The sequence below is a fragment of the Pleurodeles waltl genome, chromosome 4_2 (assembly GCF_031143425.1).
Source record: "Pleurodeles waltl isolate 20211129_DDA chromosome 4_2, aPleWal1.hap1.20221129, whole genome shotgun sequence".
In the NCBI taxonomy this organism is placed as follows: Eukaryota; Metazoa; Chordata; class Amphibia; order Caudata; family Salamandridae; genus Pleurodeles; species Pleurodeles waltl.
This window is the reverse complement of record NC_090443.1, coordinates 851,493,055-851,515,278: the sequence shown is the minus strand read 5'-3', so window position 1 is coordinate 851,515,278 and position 22,224 is coordinate 851,493,055. Positions and strand designations below refer to the sequence as shown.

Genomic DNA, 22,224 nt, shown 5'->3' with positions numbered 1-22,224 from the left:
CTTACTCTGGCAGAAGCAGCAACTGCAGGATAGTTCCACAAAGCACAGTCACAGACAGGGAAGCACTTCTCCTCAGCTCTTCAGCTCTTCTCCAGGCAGAGGTTCCTCTTGGTGTCCAGAAGTGATCTAAAGTCTGTGGTTTTGGGTGCCCTTCTTATACCCAATTTCTCCTTTGAAGTAGGCCTACTTCAAAGGAAAGTCTCTCTTGTTCGTGAAATCCAGCTTGCCCAAGCCAGGCCCCGGACACTCACCAAGGGGTTGGAGACTGCATTGTGTGAGGGCAGGCACAGCCCTTTCATATGTGAGTGACCACTCCTCCCCTCCCTCCTAGCACAAATGGCTCATCAGGATATGCAGGCTACACCCCAGTTCCCTTTGTGTCACTGTCTAGTGTGAGGTGCAACCATCCCAACTGTCAAACGGACCCAGACAGGGAATCCACAAACAGGCAGAGTCACGGAAATGGTATAAGCAAGAAAATGCCCACATTCTAAAAGTGGTTTTTTCAAACACACAATCTTAAAATCAACTTTACTAAAAGATGTATTTTTAAATTCTGAGCTCAGGGACCCCAAACTCCACATGTCCATCACCTCCCAAAGGGAATCTACACTTTAATCAGATTTAAAGGTAGCCCCCATGTTAACCTATGAGAGGGACAGGCCTTGCAACAGTGAAAAACGAATTTAGCTATATTTCAGTGTCAGGACATATAAACCACATTACTATATGTCCTACCTTAACCATACACTGCACCCTGCCCTTGGGGCTACCTAGGGCCTACCTTAGGGGTGTCTGACATGTAAGAAAAGGGAATGTTTAGGCCTGGCAAGTGGGTACACTTGCCAAGTCGAATTTACAGTTAACACTGCACACACAGACACTGCAGTGGCAGGTCTGAGACATGATTACAGAGCTATCTATGTGGGTGGCACAACCAGTGCTGCAGGCCCACTAGTAGCATTTGATTTATAGGCCCTGGACACCTCTTGTGCACTGTACTAGGGACTTACCAATAAATCAAATATGCCAATCATGGATAAGCCAATTACATACACATTTTGTAAAGGAGCACTTGCACTTTAGCACTGGTTAGCAGTGGTAAAGTGCCCGCCCAGAGTAACAAAAACAGTAAAATCAGAGTCCAGCACACATCAACAACCTGCGGCACAGAGGCAAAACGTTAAGGGAGACCACGCCAAGGATGAAAAGTCTAACACGTGCCCCCCCAGCTGAAAGTGGGGAGCAACTACCCAACCTCATGGGAGTTCTCATCACTAAGGTGGAAGAACCAGGACAGACCATCAGCATTGGCGTGCTCTGTACTAGGACGGTGTTCCACCATAAAGAACATCCCCTGTAGGGAAATGAACCACCTCAACAGTTTTGGATTCTCACCCCTCATCTGAGGGGCCTGTGGTCGGTCTGAACTCAGACGTGAGTCCCAAACAAGTAGGGTCTTAGCTTCTTCAGTGCCCAAACCACAGCAAACGCTTCACATTTTATGGCACTCCACCTACGTTCCCTGGGTAGTAACCTCCTGCTAATGAAGGCTACAGGTTGATCTAGGCCATCTTCATTCAGCTGTGAGAGTACTGCTCCAATACCATGCTCTGAGGCGTCTGTTCGCACAACAAACTCCTTGGAGTAGTCAGGTGCCTTCAGCACGGGTGCTGTGCACATGGCAGCCTTCAGGGCATCAAAAGCGTTCTGGCAAGCCTTTGTCTGGATCACTTTCCTGGGTTGCTTCTTAGAAGTCAACTCATTTAAGGGGGTAACAATGGTACCATATCCCTTAAAAAACCTCCTGTAATATCCGGTGAGACCTAAAAAGGCTCTCACTTCAGTCTGGGTCTTGGGAGACTCCCAAGCCAGAATCGTGTCAATCATAGGCTGTAGGGGTGCCACCTGGCCACTCCCCACCTGGTGCCCTAAATACACCACAGAACCCAGCCCTATTTGGCACTTGCTCACCTTTATAGCGAGGCCTGCCTTCTGCTGGGCCTCCAGCACTCTCCAGAGGTGTTGCTGGTGTTCCTCCCATGTGGAACTAAACACAGCAATGTCATCCAGGTAGGCAACACTGAACTCATCCAGCCCAGCCAACACCTGGTTGATCAACCTTTCAAACACCTGAACGGTGGCAGGGGCATTCTTCATCCCAAATGGCATCACTTTAAATTGAAAGTGGCCATCTGGTGTAGAGAATGCTGACCACTCCTTGGCCCCCTCAGTTAAGGCAATCTGCCAGTACCCAGATGTTAAATCAAACGTACTGAGGTACTTGGCAGCTCCCAACCAGTCAATGAGCTCATCAGCTCGGGGGATGGGATGTGCGTCAGTCTTGCTGACCGCATTGAGTCCCCGGTAGTCCACACAGAATCTGAGTTCTGGGGTGGCACCAAGTGCAGCAGCCTTTGGGACCAATACCACTGGGCTGGCCCAAGGACTGCTGGAGTGCTCAATAACCCCTAGGGTAAGTATTTTGGATACCTCATCCTTAATGCATGCCCTGACCCTGTCAGTCACCCTGTAAACTTTCCGTTTAATAGGTGTATTGTCCCCAGTGTCCACATAATGTGTGCACAAGTGTGTAACTCCTGGGATCAGGAAAAACAGTGATCAAAACTGTCCCAACACGTGGCGACAGTCACTTTGCTGCTCCTCAGTCAGGGAGGGGGAGAGGATCACTCCCTCCACTGACCCATCTTTTTCTCCTGCAGACAGGAGGTCAGGAAGAGGCTCACTCTCCTCTTCTACCCCATCATCTGTCACAAGGAGCATGGACATTTCAGTCCACTCAAAGTGAGGTTTAAGGCTGTTGATGTGCAGGACCCTTAAAGGGTTCCTTGGAGACCACAAGCCCACCAGGTAGGTGACTTCGCTCTTGCGCTCCACCTCCTCAAAAGACCCAGTCTACTTATCCTGGAGCGCCCTAGGCTCCAATGGTGCCATCACCCACACCTTTTGTCCAGGTTGAAACTCGACCAGAGTGGCATTCTGGTCATACCAGCGTATCATGTCCTCCTGGCTTGCTTCTAGGTTCTCCTGAGCGAGACTCCTGAAGCGGGCAGTCTGGTTTCTTAGAGCCAGCATGTAACTGAATACATCCTGGGGGGTGTTACTAGGAGCTTTCTCCAAAGCTTCCTTAACCAGACTCAAAGGTCCCCTTACAGGGTGGCCATAAATCAGCTCAAAGGGGCTAAACCCAAGATCCTTTTGAGGCACCTCCCTGTAGGCGAACAAAAGGCATGGCAAGAGGACGTCCCACTTCCCCCTCAAGGGCTCTGACAGGCCCATGATCATGCCTTTTAAGGTGCGGTTGAATCTCTCAACCAGACCATTACTTTGGGGTGGTAAGGGGTGGTGAACTTGTAGGTTACCCCACACTCCTTCCACAGAAACTTCATATACGTGGATATGAAGTTGGTACCCCATCAGATACCACTTCCTTGGGGAACCCCATGCGGGTAAAAACCCCCATCAAAGCACGACCCACCACAGGGGAAGTGATTGATCTCAATGGAATGGCTTCTGGGTACCGGGTGGCATGGTCCACCAAGACCAGGATAAACCTGTTGCCCATGGCTGTCTTGGGATCTAGAGGCCCCACAATGTCAATGCCTACCCTCTCAAAGAGAGTACTGACAACAGGCAAAGGCTAGAGGGAAGCTTTACATTTCCTCCTACTCTTGCCACTTGTCTGACAAGTCTGACAAGACCTGCAATGTGCATCTGAGTGCCTGCGCATTAGGGGCCAGTAAAAGTGGGTGACAAGCCTCTCAAAGGTCTTGTCCTGCCCCAAATGTCCAGCAAAAGGCACATCATGAGCCAACCCCAGTAGCGAGGTCCTGAACCACTGGGGTGCTGTCAGCACACAGGCTGAGGAACCTTAGGCTCTCTATACAGGAGGTCATCCTCCCAATAGATCAGGTGTGATCCTGGCTCCTTGCCAGCCGCCTGGTCTGCAGCCTGCTGCTGCAAACCCTCCAGAGAAGGGCACGTCCTCTGTGCTGCACAGAATGCTTCCCTGGTGAGCCCCCCTTCCTGCTGCATTTCAACAGCTCAGGGACCTCCCCTAGTTCAGCCACCTGTTTCCCTGTAGGTTCCAGGGCGTCACCCTCAGGCTCCACCTCTTCCCGGACTGTAGGAACTTCTGAGGCTGGCTTCCCATGCCCCCTGCCCTTCCTCTTCTTGGCGGTCCCCTGGGCCACTGTTTCAGGTTCCCGGGGCTCTTGACCACCCTGATTGGCTGCCATTGACCAGGTGGATACGCATACCCACCCAGGCAGACCCAACATCCCCAAGTGAGACCTGTGTTCCACATCCTTCCAAGGGAAATCCTCCAGGTCATTGTCTAGAAAACAATTTACAGGCATGGTTGGACACACAGCTACCTTCAAGGAACCTGAGACCCCCCCCATTCAAAGGGAACCTGCGCCACTCTGCACAGGTGCTCTGAGTTGTCCACTGCAACTACTTAGTGGAGTACCCGGGGATCAATCTGCTCTTCAGACACCAGCTGACTCCTCACCCTCTTTCTATTGATGATCACCCACTGCCTCTACTTTTTAGTGTTCTCAATCAATCAGTAATTTGTTAAGTGTGCTACTCATCCGGGAGGGTCTCAAGGCGCTGGGGGGTGTGCTACTGCTCAAAGAGCGAGGTCTTGAGGTGCTTCCTGAAGGTCAGGAGGTCCTGGGTCAGACGTAGGTTGATGGGGAGGGAGTTCCAGGTTTTGGTGGCAAGGTGGGAGAAGGATCTGCCACCTGTTGTGGTCCGGTGGCTGGGGGGACGGTCGCTAGGGCAAGGTTGGTAGAGCAGAGCTGGCGTGTCGGGATGTGGAAGTTGAGACGCTCGTTGAGGTAGGCAGGTCCGGCATTGTGGAGAGCCTTGTGAGTGTGGATCAGGAGTTTGAAGATGATCCTTTTGTTGACTGGGAGCCAGTGGAGGTCTCTGAGGTGGGCTGAGATGTGTTCGTGGCGAGGGAGGTTGAGGATGAGTCGTGCTGAGGCGTTCTGGATGCGCTGAAGTTTCCTCTGGAGCATGGCCATTGTTCTCGCTTAGAGAGCATTGCCGTAGTCCAGTCTGCTGCTAGTGAGGGCGTGGGTGACCGTTCTTCTGGTTTCAACAGGAATCCATCTGAAATATCTTGCGAAGCATTTGAAGGGTGTTGAAACATGAGGATGAGATGGCATTGAATTGCTGGGTCATGAAGAGCGATGAGTCCAGTATGAAGCCGAGTTTGCATGCGTGGGTGGTGGGCATTGGGGCAGATCCCAGAGTGGCAGGCTACCAGAAGTCATCCCATGCTGATCTGTTGGAGCCGAAGATGATTGTCTCGGTCTTCTCCGAGTTCAGTTTGAGGTGGCTTACCTCCATCCAGTTGGCGATGGCGTGAAGTCCGGTGTGGAGGTTGGTCTTGGCGGTTGCGGGGTCCTTCATGAGAGAGAGGATGAGCTGAGTGTCGTCCGCGTAGGAGACGATGTTGAGGCAGTGGGATCGGACGATGTTGGCGAGCGGTGTCATGTAGACATTGAAGAGGGTGGGGCTCTGTGAGGATCCCTGGGGGACTCCGCAGATGGTCTTGGTGGTTTTTGACAGGAATGGGGGGAGGCAGACTCTTTGGGTTCTGACAGAGAGGAAGGATGTAAGCCAATTCAGGGCTCTGTGGCGGATTCCGGAGTCGTGGAGGCGTGTGCAAAGAGTGTGGTGACAGACGGTGTCGAAGGCTGATGAAAGGTCAAGGAGGATGAGGGCAACGGTTTCCCCTTTGTCGAGCCTTCTCCTGATGTCGTCAGTGCAAGCAATAAGGGCGGACTCAGTGCTGTGGTTCTTGTGGAAGCCAGACTGGGAGATGTCGAGTAGGCTGTTGTCATCCAAGAAGCGAGATAGTTAGTTGTTGACTATCTTCTCGATGACCTTCGCAGGGAAGGGGAGTAGGGAGATGGGCCGGTAGTTTTTGAGGTCTTCAGGGTCAGCTTTGGGCTTTTTGAGCAGGGTGTTGACTTCGGCTTGTTTCCAGCTCTCCGGGAAGATGGCGGTCTCGAAGGAGTTGTTGATGATGGTCCAGAGCTAGGAGGGATGATTTGGCTGGCTTTATTGCAGACGTGGTGAGGCCAGAGGTCAGCGGGTGAACCGGAGTGGATTGTGCTCAGGGTCTTGGTGGTTTCCACCTCATTGGTGGGGGTCCAGGCACTCCGGATATTGGTGTGGATGGGTGCATTGGGGTCGGCCTTGGCAGTGGTGGTGGTGGGGACGGCGGTGCAAAGCTGCCATGGATGTCTGTGATCTTGCAGTGAAAAAAGGTGGCGCAGAGGTCTTGCAAATAGGGGGGTCAGCAGAGCAGGACTTGGGGTTGGTGAGTTCCTTGATGATGATGAAGAGCTACTTGCTTTTGTGTGCGTTTTTGTCAATTTGTTCTTTGTAGAAAGATCTTTTGGTGGTCCGGATGAGCTGGTGATGTTTGCGGATGGCGGATTTGAGGGCAGCATGGTTGCTTTCTGTTTGTTCTTGGTGCCAGATCTTCTCGGCTTTTTGGCATTCCCGCTTGGAGGCCTGAAGGTCTGCAGGGAACTAGGGAGCTATCTCGTTGGTGCGGGTTTTGGTGATTTTCATGAGTTGAGCGAGGGTGTTGGCGCAGTCGTCGAACCATTGCTTGAGGTTGAGGGCGGTGATGTTGGGGTCGCTGGTGTTGGGGGGTGGGCGTGGGAGAGGTTGGAGATCAGTTGGTCCTTGGAGATCTTGTTCCACTTGCGGTGAGGGATCCGATGCTGTTGGTGGTGGGCGGTGGGTTTCTGGAAGAGAAAATGGACACAGCGGTGGTCGGTCCAGTGGAGTTCGGTCGTGTGGGTGAAGGTGATGTGGCTGCTGGTGGAGAAGATAGCGTTGAGTGTGTGGCTGGCTGAGTGGGTGGGCGTAGTGACAGGTTGCTTGAGGCCGATGTTGGCGAGGTTGTCCAGTAGGGCTGAGGAGTTGCTGTCGCCGGTGTTCTCCAGGTGAAAGTTCAGGTTGCCGAGGAGCATGTAGTCCATGGAGGCGAGGGTGTGGGTGCTGATTGTGTCAGCGATGGCGTCTTAGAATTGTGGGTGGGGCCCCGGGGTCTGTAGACGAAGGTTCCTCTCAGGGTGGTGTTGCCGTTGATGTTTATCTGGAAGTGCAGTGTTTCAGCGGCATCTAGAGTGTCGTGGGTGTCGGTTGAGATCCTGATGGAGCTCATGTGGACTATGGCGATTCCTCCTCCTGGTTTATTGGTGCGGTCTCTTCGGGTGATTTTGTAGCCCTCAGGGATGGCTATGGCGATGTCGGGTTCCGATGAGGGGTTCATCCAGGTTTCGGTGAGGAAGGCGATGTCTGGGGAGGTTGATGTGAGCAGGTCTCAGAGTTCGATGGCATGCTTGTGGATGGAGTAGGTGTTGAGGAGGATGCAGTTGAGGTGGTTGAGGTGGGTGCCATTGTTGTGGTGCTTGGTGGCTTGAGCGCAGGAAAAGTGGCACGTTCGGCATGAGAAGGGTCCGTGGGTGTGCCTAGGGGAGATCTGGATGCAGGCGGTGGGGTGGCCGGGGTTGAGCGCTTGGAGTTCTTCTGTGGTGTAGCGGCATCTGGCAGCGTGGGAGGTGCGAGGGGCAGAGGGGCTGGTGCTGGGCGCGATCCAAGCGCGGACCGGCGCAGACGGGCTTGCCTCTGGTGTGCCCGCAAAGCGGCCCCCATTAAGAAGGGGAGGTGGGAGGGAGGAGCAGCTGGGAGGCGGGGAGCGGTGGGCGAATGGGGGCACGAGAGGGGCGGGGCCGCAGAGGAAGCAGTGACAGGAACGGGGGAGCGGGAAGAACCTAAATCAGCTGGAAATGGGCACAAAAGATGACGAAGGCACAAAAAGGCACAAAAGACGAGAAGAGTAACAAAAAGCGCCTATAGGCACAGAGAGCTAAGGCAGAGAATGGAAAGTCACAAACAGGCAAAAAGGCACAACAAGAGGAAAAACGGCATAACTAACACACAGACAATTACAGGACAGACACACAGTACTTACGGCAACCACTAGACACCAGGGATGAAGCACAGGCGGGTGACTGTGGGTGGAGGAGGGCCTCGAACTCGCAGCAGCATCGAGGGTGGGGTCGGGGACACGGAGGCAGGCAGGTGGAGCTGCGCAGCGTGTTCAGTGAAACCTGGCCTTAAGACAGGTCAGGGGTCACTCTCAGCACCGCGCAGCAGCCGCCATTAAAAAGGGGAGATGGGAGGGAGGAGCAGCTGGGAGGCGGGAAGCAGGGAGCTGTGGGCGAATAGGGGTACGAGGGGGGTGGGGCCGCAGGGGAAGCAGTGGTGGGAACGGGGGAGCGGGAAAAGCCAAAATCGTCTGGAAATGGGCACAAAAGACGACAAAGCTACAAAAAGGCACAAAAAGACGAGGAGAATCACATAAAAGTGCCTAAAGGTACAGAGAGTAAAGTCAGAGAACGAGAAGGCACAAACAGGCAAAAAGGCACAGCAAGAGGAAAAACGGCACAACTAACGCACAGACAATTACAGGACAGACACACAATACTTACGGCAACCATTAGACACCAGGGATGAGGGGTAGGCGGGTGCCTGCGGGTGGTGGAGGGCCTCGAACTTGCAGCAGCAGCGAGGGTGGGGTCGGGGGCATGGAGGCAGGCAGATGGAGCTGCACAGCATGTTGAGTGAGGCAGGTGGAGCTGCCCACCGTGTTGAGTGAAACCTGGCCTTAACCTTCAGGCACAAGGGTTCTCTGGACCATCTCACTGTCCCCTCGTGAGACAATGGTTATCTCAGCTGGCTCCCACCCACCTGGAACCAACTTCTTCCCAAGCGCTACACTAGCCAAACCCTGGGGCTGTGCACCAGTGGGTACTGGTGTACTCTTGGGGCATTTGAGGTCCACCCTCACATGACCCACCTGTTCACATGCATAGCACGTACCTGGGGGTCTCCCTGCCACTGGCTTCCCTTTGGAGAACCATGGCTTTTTTTCACGGGGGTTGGAGAATCTTTTCCCTGGGAACTAATTTGGGTCCCTTTAGAGAACTCCCCCTGTTTACACTCACCCCCTTTCTTCTGAGAGGGACCCTGCCCACCCTTGGAATGGTCTCCCCTATACCTCTTTTGGACCCTGGTGATCTCCTGCGCAAGCTTCCTGGGATCAGTCAGCTTGCTGTCAATCAGGTGCTGGCGCAGCTCTGGAAAACATTAACTGTACAAGTGCTCCCAAGCCATCAGATTGTAAAGCCCCTCATTCGTAGTTACCTTACTGCCCTTCACTCAACCATCCAGTGTCCTGCAAAAAGAACCAACACATTCCAACCATGTTTGGGATTCCTTCTTCTTATAGGACCTAAATGTATCCGTAAACTGCTCAGGAGTAAGACCATATCTTGTGAGTAGGACATCCTTCATGATAGTGTAGGTGAGATTCTGAGCATCCCCTAGGGATGTCAGTATATCCCTCCCCTCTACCTCAAAGTGCTTCCACAGACCAGCGCTCAATAAGCTTCAGGGACCAGATTCATGTGGAGAGCAGACTCATACTCCTTGAATCACGAGTATATGTCATCCTCTCTCTTGTAATCCTTAACAAGATCTTTAGGAATGTGCTCCCTCCTCTCAGGCTGTACTGTGATGTGGCTGCCACCATCCCTACTAGACTGGCTCCTCTGATCCAGCTCCCTTAAGCTGAACTCATGAGCCATCAACAACTTTTTCTCCTCTATGGCCATCCTCAATTTCTCCAACTCCCTCTGGTGCTCCCTCTCTGTCTGTCTGTCCTGCACTTCTTCAGGGGTCAGACTATTAGATGAGACACTGCTACCTGCCCTGGAGACCCTCTCACTGGATATAACAGGCCCACCCACAATACCATTGTGTCTGGAGTGCTCTTCCTCATCCTCCTCATCCTCTGTGTGCCCTTCAATGCTCTTGGCTGTCACCCAGGCCCTCAGCGCCTTTTGCAACTCCTCCTTCTTGGATGAGCTCCTAATGGGACAGTCAAAACTTTTACAGAACTGCTTCAACTGAGCCTTTGTATAGCTCTCTAATTTCTCTAGGTCAAAAGCAGCTCCAACTGATGCATCTCCAGATTGGGACATGATGAAAAGTCAACAAAAGTGCAAAGTTCCAAAAGGCAGAAAACACGTTCCAATGAAGTTCAGAAGTCAATCCAAGATTACCACAAAAATGAATGTAGTGAAAAATCCTAGAAAAAGAGAAAAAGCAAGAATCTCAAGACAAGTAGTATGTGGTCACGTAGTGGTCTGCACTCAAAACAGTAGTGTACACTCAATCACTGTATGTCAAGTACAAATACAAGTCGAATCCCAAGTGCTGATCACCAATGTTAGAAATGGGGTCTTTGGTTGGCAGTTAGATTACCCCCTGTCCAAGCAGGAACCCTCACTCTAGTCAGGGTAAAAGAGAATCCCCCCTCAGCTAACCCCGCTGACCCCCTTGGTAGCTCGGCACGAGAAGCAGGCTTAACGTCAGAGTGCTAGCTGTAAAGTATTTGTACCAACACACACAGTAACTTAATAAAAACACTACAAAATTACACAACACAGGTTTAGGCAAATAGAACATATTTATCTAAACAAAACAAGACCAAAACGACAAAAATCCACAATACACAAGTCAAGTTATCAATTAAAAACCAAAAAGAGTCTTCATGTAATTGCAAACACAACAATAACGCTGTTAGCGTGGAAATTTACCTGGGCGTGTCAAAAATAACCCAGCACGTGCATCAAAAGGGCTTGCGATGCGTCGATATCACTCACGAGCGAAACTGTTCATCGCTTCTCCTTCAGTCGAGTCGGCGTGCATTGTTTCTGCTCTCCGCAGGAGAGCGATATGTCGATTCTGACCGCACTCTTGGGTCTGGGCAGGTCTTGCATCGTTTTTACACGTCCAGCGATGTTTGCGTCAGAAATCCTGCCGCACGATGATCCGAAAACCATGCAGTTTGGGTTGCGATCTCACCAGCCTCCATCAGCGATGCTGCGTGTCGTTTCTCCAGCCGTGGACGTAGATCTTCCCGTCATGTTGGAGGCGAGCGTCAATTTTCAGCCACGAAGCCGGTGGAGCATCGATTTTTCAGCCACAGATCGGAGTTGCGTCAATCTTTTCCCCTCACAGCAGTCGGTGGGTGGATTTCTCACTCATGGGCTGCCAGCTTCTCCTTTCAGGGTCCCAGGTACTGAATGGTTACCACTTGGCAGAGGAGGAGTCTCAGCAGAGGCTCCAGGTGCTGGCAGAAAGAAGTCTTTGCTGTCCCTGAGGCTTCAAACAACAGGAGGCAAGCTCTTAATCAAGCCCTTGGAGAGTTCTTCACAAGAAGGAAGGCAACACAAAGTCCAGTCTTTGTCCTCTAGCACAGGCAGAAGCAGCAACTGCAGGAGGGCTCCACAAAGCACAGGAAGGGCAGCTCTTCTTCCTCAGCTCTTTAGCTCTTCTCCAGGCAGATGTTCCTGTTGGTTTCCAGAAGTGTTCTAAAGTCCTTGGTTTTGGGTGCCCTTCATATACCAATTTTGCCCTTTGAAGTTGGCCTAATTCAAAGGAAAGTCTCTCTTGTTCATGAAATCCGGCTTGCACAGGCCAGGCCCCAGACACTCACCAGGGGGTTGGAGACTGCATTGTGTGAGGGGAGGCACAGCCCTTTCAGGTGTAAGTGAACACTCCTTTCCCCCCTCCTAGCCCAGATGGCTCATCAGGAAATGCAGGCTACACCCCAGCTCCCTTTGTGTCACTGTCTAGTGAGAGGTGCAACCAGCCCAACTGTCAAACTGACCCATACAGGGAATCCACAAACAGGCAGTCACAGAAATGGTTTAAGCAAGAAAATGCTCACTTTCTAAAAGTGGCATTTTCAAACACACAATCTTAAAATCAACTTGGCTAAAAGATGTATTTTTAAATTGTGAGCTCAGAGACCCTAATCTCCACATGTCTATCTGCTCCCAAAGGGAATCTACACTTTAATGATATTTAAAGGTAGCCCCCATGTTAACCTATGAGAGGGACAGGCCTTGCAACAGCGAAAAATTAATTTAGCAGTATTTCACTGTCAGGACACATAAAACACATTACTATGGGCCTGGTTACGACTTCGGCGGAGAGGGTTAATCCTTCCCAAATGTGACGGATATCCCGCCAGCCCTATTACGAGTTCGATAGGATATAATGGACTCGTAATTATGCAGGTGGGATATCCGTCACATTTGAGACCGATTGACCCTCTCCGCCGAAGTCGTAATCAGTCCCTATATGTCCTACCTTAACCATACACTGCACCCTGCCCTTGGGGCTACCTAGGGCCTACCTTCGGGGTGCCTTACATGTAAGAAAAGGGAAGGTTTAGGCCTGGCAAGTGGGTACACTTGCCAAGTCGAATCTACAGTTTAGAACTGCACACACAGACACTGCAGTGGCAGGTCTGAGCCATGTTTACAGGGCTACTAATGTGGGGGGCACAACCAGTGCTGCAGGTCCAGTAGTAGTATTTGATTTACAGGCCCTGTGCACCTCTAGTGCACTGCAATAGGGACTTGCTAGTAAATCAAATATGCCAATCATGGATGAACCAATTACATACACATTTTGTATAGGTGCACTTGCACTTTAGCACTGTTTAGCAGTGGTAAAATGCCCAGAGTAACAAAAACAGCAAAAACAGAGTACAGCACACATCAACAACCTGGGAAACAGAGGCAAAAAGTTAAGGGAGACCACGCCAAGGATTAATAGTCTAACATTAGGGGTGACTTATATGTATTAAAAAGAAAGGTTTGGGCCTAGCAAAATGTTTATTTTGCCAGGTCAATATGGCAGTTTAACCTGAACACACAGGCTGCAATGGCAGGCCTGAGGCATGTTTGAAGGGCTACTTAAGTGAGTGGCAAAATCCGTGCTGCAGGACCACTAATAGCATTTAATCTATAGGCCCTCTGCATATACACTTTACTAGGAACATACAAGTAAATTAAATATGCCAGTTGGGGTGGAGCCACTGATGTCTTGTTTTAAAGAGGCAGCACCTGCACTTAAGAATTGATTAGCAGCAGTAAAGTACACAGGGTCCATAGGCCAAAAAAATGAATTTAGCAAAAATAGGTGGGGTGAAGACAAAATGCCTGGGGATGACCTTGCAGAAAGGGTTAGGTGCAACAGGGCTGTCCTTTTTTTATTTACACATACCTTAAAGGTACAGCAGATACCTTTCATATGCCAATACCTCTTTAGAGAGCACTCACATTTCATCTCATTTATACCACATACCTCATTGTTTTGTATTATATTGTATCATTTACAAAACTTAATCCAATTTACCTTGCTTAAGAGAAACTGTTGTAACTTTCTCATTTTATATTTTTGTTTCCTTACCAGGCACCAAAGTGAATGGCAACTGGAGTTGCTGGGCACCATGGTCACAATGTCAGTCTGGAACAAGGACTAGAAGAAGAGAATGCAATAACCCTCCCCCAAAAGAAGGTGGAGCCTCGTGTGTTGGAAAGAGTGTGCAAACTGACACATGCTAAGGCAGTCAATTTGTTTTAGAATGTTGACGGAAATATCACAAACGTTGGAATCAATATAGAAACCATAGGCATGGTAACGAGGTCTAGTAAGAAAAGTCATATGTGCTGCACAGCTGTATATACAGAAAATAAAGAAATACTATAAGCGTTGATCACACAACATAGAAAAATGAAACTAAAAATGTACTGCAATGTGTATCAAATGGCTCTACTTACCAAGAATTGAGAAAGTGGAAAATCTTACCGATTTGACAGTCACTGGTTGTGATACACTGGCTTTCTAAAAAGTTAATTGTAAATGATAATGTTATAAACTGCTGGCTTCCTGAAAAATGTTTAATGTATTGCTCTAGAAGGATTGTTTGGCCTACTTGGCTAAATAAATCATAAATGAATGTAAATCATGATGTTTGCTGTGTGCATTGGGGTCTGTTGATGGTTCCTGCTCTCAATCAGCCACGGCTGCTCAAACCACACTGTGCATGGTCTTTGGCTGTGTGCTGCAGGAGGATGACTGCAGGAGCAGGCCCTGTGCCAAACCCTCCATGGCCACTCAACCCCTAGTACCCAGCACCAGCCATGTACCCATTCCTATCTGTACATAGCATTCATCCAGGCACTGTACCCAATCACCTTTAGCTGTGTGAAGTGAGGGTTGCGTGCAGGGCTTACCTATACTTTCACTGGGCCAGCTGTCAAATTTCATGCAGATTAATTCAACAGGTTGAAAGTTGCTAGTGAATGAATTCTACTTGCCCTCCCATTTATCATTGCCCCACCCTGACTGCTGAAAACGTGACATAGCAAACTGTAAGCTAAACCCATTAAATGTCTGCCATATTTTGTGTGGATTGATCAAACGGTGTCACATTTATTAGCAAATGAATACTTCATTCACCCACATTGATGTCTACCCACACAGGAAACCACAAATAGGCTCTATATACTAAGATTCTGCCACATTTCATGCAGAACCATTAGATGGTAACAAAGTTCTTAGAAAATAAAAATGTTTTGACTCCTTCATTAACTTCTCCTCGCTTTGGATGTTCACGAAAGCTAAAATACCTGCACCTGGAGTAATTTACTACCTGCTACCCACATGTGATTCAGATGCATCAAACAGTGCCTAAGTTATAAGCGATAGATTGACAGAAAATAAGTCACATTAATTCAAATCGAAACTTTCGAAGCATCTGCCAGATTTTGTATTGATTCATCACAGTGCCATCAGTAATTCTTACCTCAATAGATCTGCTCCCAATTAGTGGATCAACACAGACACAAAAATACTAGAGAAGGTTAAACATGCTAAGTTCCTGCTAAATTTCGTGCAGGTCTAACAAACAGTGCTAAATTTATCAGTAAATCCGAAATAGTTTTGCCTGCACCTTTTAACTCCCCCTGCCACTGGATCTTCATGAAATGTAATATATCTGCACTTTATATCACATGCTAACATCTTGACACAGATTGATCAACCAGCACCAAAGTTATAAGCAAATGGAAATATTATTGACCCTATAGGAAGCTGGCTCTTCAATTAGTGGGCCAAAATGAGATGCACCATGTGGAGAGTCCAGGTAAACCTCAGAGGTATCAGAGAGGCACCAATGACATCCCAAATTCTCTCTTTTGTAGTAGTGTGGGTGAGCACTTAGGCACATCAGAGGGTAGTGCTAAGTATTTAAGGCACACACTCATACAGCAAGTGAGACACACACTCAATACACACTCAATAAAGACATCCAACACCAATATATTAAAATAGCACATACCTTTATATATATTTTGATACTAAGATCATCAGAATCAGGTGAGTACACTTTACAGTTTTTAAAAGTTGAGACAGTGCAATTTTTGGGTGCTGTAATGTTATCCTATGGGGGAAAACATGTACTGCATTCAAACACTTCACAGAGACTCATGGGACTGTTCTCTGAGACTTAAGGCGAGTATGGGGCAGGGGCCCAGACCACACCACCAGGTTACCTCAGGAGGCTTTGCATAGGGGTGTTATGGCTTTGGGCATCCCATTCACTTCAATGGGAAACGGTCTAGTTGGGAAGTTGCTTTAAGTTGGGACTGGGACGTCAGTCCGGGGGAATGTCCTCTGGCGTGTGGGGACACCATTGGTTCACTTCTCCTCGTGCTGTGGGGCTTGGGCGCAGTGGTGTATTTTGGCGTTGGGTCCGGTGCTGGACTTACTCATACTTGGCGGAGGGCCCACAGAACCAGGATGCAGGCAACTGCCTGGCTGCTCAAAGGACTCACCTGCCTGCTTTCTACAAAGGACTGCTGCCTTGCTGTTGGCCTGCTGCCTTGCTGAACTCTTGTCTGGCTGTAAAAGTGTTCTCCAAGGGCTTGGATAGAGCTTGCCTCCTGTTCCCTGAAGTCTCAGGACCAAAAAGACTTCTCTTTTTCATTTGGACTCTTGGTGCGCCGAAAATTTCAATGCACAGCTTGCTCCGCGGTGAGAAAATCGCCGCACACTGATGCTGATCGACGCAACGGCTTCGGGGTGACCGGAACTTCGACGCACGGCCTCGCAAGGACAACGCCGCCCGACTTCCAGAGGGGAAATCGACGCGATGCCTGCTGTGAGAATGAAAATTCCACGCACAGCCTCCCAGAACGACCCTCAGCCGGAAAACAAGCCGAAGAAACCACGCACAGACCCCGGGACATCTGGTAATCCTGTAAACCACAGAAAGAGACTGTCCGCACGCCGGAAAACGACGCACGACATCCCCGCGTGAAAAATAACAACGCAAGTCCGTGTGTGCAGGGGAGAAATCGACGCACACACCATTTTTCACGTATCTCTTCTTCTGCGGCCCTTTGTGGAGATTTTGCACTCTAAACCAGGTACTTTGTGCTTGAAAGAGACTTTGGTGGTCATTCTGACCTCGGCGGTAAAAGGCGCCTACCGCCGGTCAGAAATCCTCCATAATTCCGCCACGGTCGCGGTAACCCGCCACGGTCATTCTGACCCGCAGCAGCCAAACCTCCGAAAATCCGACAGCCACAACAGACCGCCAGACCAGCGGTCGGCGGAAAAGTGGAGGTGACAAAACCTCCACCGTCACGCCAACAGAAATACGCCCATGCCATTACGACCCACGAATCCACGCGGCGGTCTTTCAAACGCGGTTTTCCATTGGCGGTACACACCGCCGCGGTCAGAATACACACAAACGAACAAAACTCAGCCACATTGGCCGATTTGAATTCCACACACCTGATACACATACACACACCACTCCCACACACACAATACAATATAAAACACACACCCACATCACCCACAAACCCCTTCGACCAAAATCCAAAAAGAAGCACTGAGAGACACAGCAGCGATCACAGAACACCATCACACAGAGGCACACTACACCATCACCCACACAATATCCACACACAAAACAACACACACCACCACACTCAACACACTTAACTACACATACTCCACCCCACACATCATACACACCACTCCATGGCACCCCAAAGACACCCCCGCTTCTCAGACGAAGAACTCAGGGTCATGGTGGAGGAAATCGTTCGGGTAGAGCCCCAGCTCTTCGGCACACAGATCCAATACACCAGCATTGCCCGGAGGACGGAGCTATGGCAGAGGATTGTCGACAGGGTCAACGCTGTGGGACAGCACCCCAGAAATCGGGAAGACATCAGGAAGCGATGGAACGACCTACGGGGGAAGGTGCGTTCCATGGTATCCAGGCACAACATCGCCGTGCAGAAGACTGGCGGAGGACCCCCACCTCAACCCCCACAATTTACAACATGGGAGGAGGAAGTCTTGAACATCCTGCATCCTGACGGCCTCGCAGGAGTCGGCGGAGGAATGGATTCTGGTAAGTTGAAGCTTCACTACTGCTTCCCCCCCACCTGCATGCCAAATCATACCCCAACCCTCACCCCCATCCTCGAACCCCACCCTCACCCCCACCCCCATCCTCACCCCCACCCTCACCCCCACCACCATCCTCACCCCCACCACCATCCTCACCCCCACCCCCAGCACACCTATTCCCTGCCAATGTCTCACCATCACAACCCACACATCCCAAAACCTAGGCCTGCATGCGTCCACTAAGCATGGACACCCATCACCAAAACATGCCCAATGCATATACACATCCCCCCCACAAGCCACCCTCACCAAAGCCCCCACACACGAATGCCAGCACTTGGGGACACGGGAACCCACAGATACACCCATATGGCACACATTGAAACTATAACCATACCTCTATACCCCTGCAGGACCTGACCGCCAACACACCGCCACGGAGGGCCCAGAATTCTCCACACCCCCCACCCAAGAGGCCGTCAGCGATGACAGCAGCTCTGTCGACCTGGACACTGATGACCAGCCCGGACCATCGGGGACCTCTGGACAGTCGTTTCCCCTCACACAGGCACAGGCCACTACAGACCCAAACCCCTCTGGGAACACCAGCACAGCTCCCACCCAGCGGGCCCATGCCTCTGTCTCCAGGGCGCGTCAATCTGCAGTGTGTCTACCACTACAGGGCACCCAGGATAACCCACCACCCCAACAACAACAGGGACCTGGGGGCTGTGGTAGTGGGCACACCGGCCAGGGGGCAGAGGCCCAGGGAAACAGGGCAACTCGGAGGGCAGCTGTGCGACAGGGGGGGGACGGGCCCAGGGAACCCACTCTCCACGAGGCCCTCACCACCATCATGGGAGCATACAACCGCTCCCAGGAGACGATGGCGACGGTACTGGCCCGGTTCCAGGAGATCCAGGTACTGCAGGAGGAACAGTATCGGGGGTACAGGGAGGACATCAGAGCCCTCACCTCCACCCTGGTTACCATGGTAGGGCTGCTGCAGGAACTCATCAACACCAGGACGGACACTCAACAACAACAAAGGGCCCCTGCCACTAGCCTGGACCAAGAACAGCCAACCACCTCCGCCGGCGCTAGTGGACAGGAGGCCCCCACACAACAGCAGCCCACCAGACCCCCACCTCCTGTAGGAGAAGAACCACCCCGCAAGAGGGCCCTGAGATCTCGCAAGAAGACAGAGTAGGATGTCAAGACCCCCGCCAGCAAAGGATACCACCTGATGTCATCCCACTGTCCCACATTGTCACCCTGTCCATCCTTGAACTGCCCATGCTCCATCTCTCCACAGGCCTATGGACAATGCACCTGTGTGACTGTTACTCTGGACTCTGCCATGGACATTCCTTCACCATAGCCCCCACCCACTTGAAACCACCCATCCCATTTTGAGCACTGAAATAAACACCTATTTTGCACAAAACTATCTGGAGTCTGGCTGTGAATTCAAAATATTGTAATTGACATGACAGTGCAAATATGTCCTTGTACATAGTGAAGTCAACAAACAGCTGCCACAAAGCTGTAGTCCATGGGGAAACGAAGCACAGGACTCGTAGTGGGGACCCCAGATCTGAAATAGGGAGGGAAAAGCCACAACTCAGTCATCATACACTGGGGCAAATAGACAGGCAGCAGAGATGCAGGAGAGTAGTTTACATTAACAAAATTATGTTTGAATTGTTACCTGTGTCCTATTGGAAGTACTGTGCAATGATTCTGTCCCTGTTGTCTGTTTCATCCCCGTCGTCTTCCTCCTCTTCACTCTCCACAGGTTCCACAGCTGCCACAACACCACCATCTGGACCATCCTCCTGCAGGAAAGGCACCTGGCGGCGCAAAGCCAGGTTGTGAAGCATGCAGCAGGCCACGATGATGTGACACACCTTCTTAGGTGAGTACATTAGGGATCCACCTGTCATATGCAGGCACCGAAACCTGGCCTTTAGGAGGCCGAAGGTGCGTTCGATCACCCTCCTAGTACGCCCATGGGCCTCATTGTACCGTTCCTCTGCCCTGGTCCGGGGATTCCTTACTGGGGTCAGTAGCCACGACAGGTTGGGGTACCCAGAGTCCCCCAATAGCCATACATGGTGTCTCTCTAGCTGTTCCATCACGTAAGGGATGCTGCTATTCCTTAGGATGTAGGCGTCATGCACTGACCCAGGGAATTTGGCATTTACATGCGAGATGTACTGGTCAGCCAAACACACCACCTGGATGTTCATGGAATGGTAACTTTTTCTGTTCCTGTACACCTGCTCCCTGTCTCTTGGGGGAACCAAAGCCACATGGGTCCCATCAATGGCACCAATGACGCTGGGAATATGTCCAAGGGCATAGAAATCACCCTTCACTGCAGCCAATTCGCCCACCTCAGGGAAAAGGATGTAGCTCCTCATGTATTTCATCAGGGCAGACAACACTCTGGATAACACCTTCGAAAACATGGGCTGAGACATCCCAGAAGCAATTCCCACTGTTGTCTGAAATGACCCACTTGCCAAGAAGTGGAGTACTGACAGGACCTGCACCAGAGGGGGAATCCCTGTGGGTTGGCGGATGGGGGACATCAGGTCGGGCTCCAGCTGGGCACACAGTTCATGTATAGTGGCACGGTCAAGCCGGTAGGTCAGGATAATGTGGCGTGCTTCCATTGTCGACAGGTCCACCAGCGGCCTGTACACGGGAGGATTCATCCGTCTCCTCGCCAAACCCAGCGGACGGTGCCTAGGAAGGACAACATGGAGCACACAGTCAAGAAACCCACAGGTACGTACTCACAGCTTGCACAGTAAACGATTCTCTATGCAGTGAATGGCGTGTCTGAGTGGCTATGCAAGGCCTAGGCCTGTGTGACGCAGTTGAAATTGAGCCATGTGGACCCTCGAAATGGCGGCTGCCTGACCTGTGAAGTGTGACAATGGGATGTGAGGTCAATGCGCTGGCGTGGCACACCGTGGCGGTAGGCGGTCGAAGACCGCGGCGCGAAGCCGCATTGGTTAACATTGAAGCCTATGGGTTTCAGGAGCCAATGGCGAAGGGCGCCGGCGGTGGTGGTACGCACCGCCGCGGTACGCACCGCCGCGGACGTGACCGCCATTTTCTATCTACTTATTCACTTGCGACTTGAACTTTCACAGGAGAGGACTTATACTGCAAGTGTTGCTGTGCCCTCGGTCTGGAAGGGACAATGGCTGCTGCGCCTGGGGAAAGGGCCCCTGCCTTCACTGGAGAAGAGTTGGAGAAACTTGTGGATGGGGTCCTCCCCCAGTATGCGCTACTCTATGGTCCTCCAGACCAACAAGTGAGTTTAATTCAATATGGATTTGGGGCCGCTGGCTGGCTTGGGGGCCTGGCGGGGGGCCTGGCGGGGATGGGGGGCATGTTGGGCCTGGCGGGGGGCCTGGCGGGGATGGGGGGCATGTTGGGCCTGGCGGGGGGCATAGCGGGGGGCCTGGCGGGGATGGGGGGCATGTTGAGCCTGGCGGGGGGCATGGCGGGGGGCCTGGCGGGGATGGGGGGCATGTTGGGCCTGGCGGGGGGCCTGGCGGGGGGCCTGGCGGGGATGGGGGGCATGTTGGGCCTGGCGGAGGGCCTGGCGGGGGGCCTGGCGGGGATGGGGGGCATTGGGCCACTGGCAACGATAATGCAGACAAACTTGAACGTGGTATTTCTCCCTCCCTGTACGTGTCACATAGGTCCGCGCCCATGAGAAGATCGGGATTTGGCGTGCCATCGCCAAGGAAGTCCGGACCCTGGGGGTCCACCATCGACGGGGCACCCACTGCCGCAAGAGGTGGGAGGACATCCGCCGTGGGACCAAGAAGACCGCCGAGTCTCTGCTGGGGATGGCCTCCCAACGTAGGCGGGGTGCCTGCCGTCAACTGACCCCCCTGATGTTCCGGATCCTGGCGGTGGCCTACCCTGATTTGGATGGGCGCGTGAGGGCAGCACAGCAGACACAAGGGGGTGAGTACAAGCATAATCTACTCTGTTGTCGCGCAGTGGAGGTGTCTGGGTGGGGGAGGAGGGCTGTGGGTCCCCCTAGGCCAGGGCGATATCTGTAGGCTGGGCACCCCCGTAAGCCCCTGTGTCCCCAGCCACCACCCTCAGTAGTGTGCCAGTACAGCCATCCCTGGGCCGTGTCATCCATGGGTGCAGTTGTCAACTCTAGGCGTGTAGGGCATGTTCCACGGAATGCGTAGGGGACCCCAAGTGCGCAACTTAGTGCAGGGGGCATCTGTGTCTGTCATGTCCGCTAACTGTACCGGTGATCCATGTACTCAAAATCTCTTTATTTCTCTCTCCCCCCCCCTTTTTGTTTGTCTTTCTGTGCTTGTGTGCATCAGCATCATCAGGCGGAGGAGAAGTGGCATCGGGGCAGGAGGGAGCTGCATCTCACATGGCCCAGGAGGGCCATGCCACAGAGTCTGACTGGACCAGTGAGACGGAGGGCGAGGGGAGCTCCACAACGGGGACGACTGGACCCTGCAGCGACACGGACACGTCCTCGGAAGGGAGCTCCCTTGCGGGGGTGGCACCATCCGTGCCCCCCGCCATTACAGGTACAGCCGCCACCCAGCGAACCATCTCCGCCCTCCCAGCAGCCCCTCAGCGTTCGCCCCGTGCCCGCTCTGCCAGGAAGCCGGGCATCTCCTTCGCCCCAGGCACCTCAGGCCCTGCCCCTGTTACCCCCGCTGCCCTCAGTGAGGAGGTCATTGACCTCCTCCGAACGCTCATTGTTGGGCAGACTACCCTTTTGAATGCCATCCAGGGGGTGGA

The 22,224-nt window shown here is 52.0% G+C and overlaps 1 protein-coding gene across 2 annotated transcripts in view; it reads left to right on the top strand.

Moving 5' to 3' along the window:
- The window catches only part of C8A (complement C8 alpha chain), a 348,185-nt gene extending 333,615 nt beyond the window's left edge, over nucleotides 1–14,570 (top strand). For both annotated transcript variants that reach the window (XM_069232593.1, XM_069232592.1), the window contains one exon: nucleotides 13,393–14,570. In XM_069232593.1, the coding sequence (XP_069088694.1) occupies nucleotides 13,393–13,544 (152 nt within the window). In that variant the 3' untranslated portion in view covers nucleotides 13,545–14,570. The remainder of the gene's footprint in view (nucleotides 1–13,392) is intronic.
- Nucleotides 14,571–22,224: the final 7,654 nt, after the last annotated feature.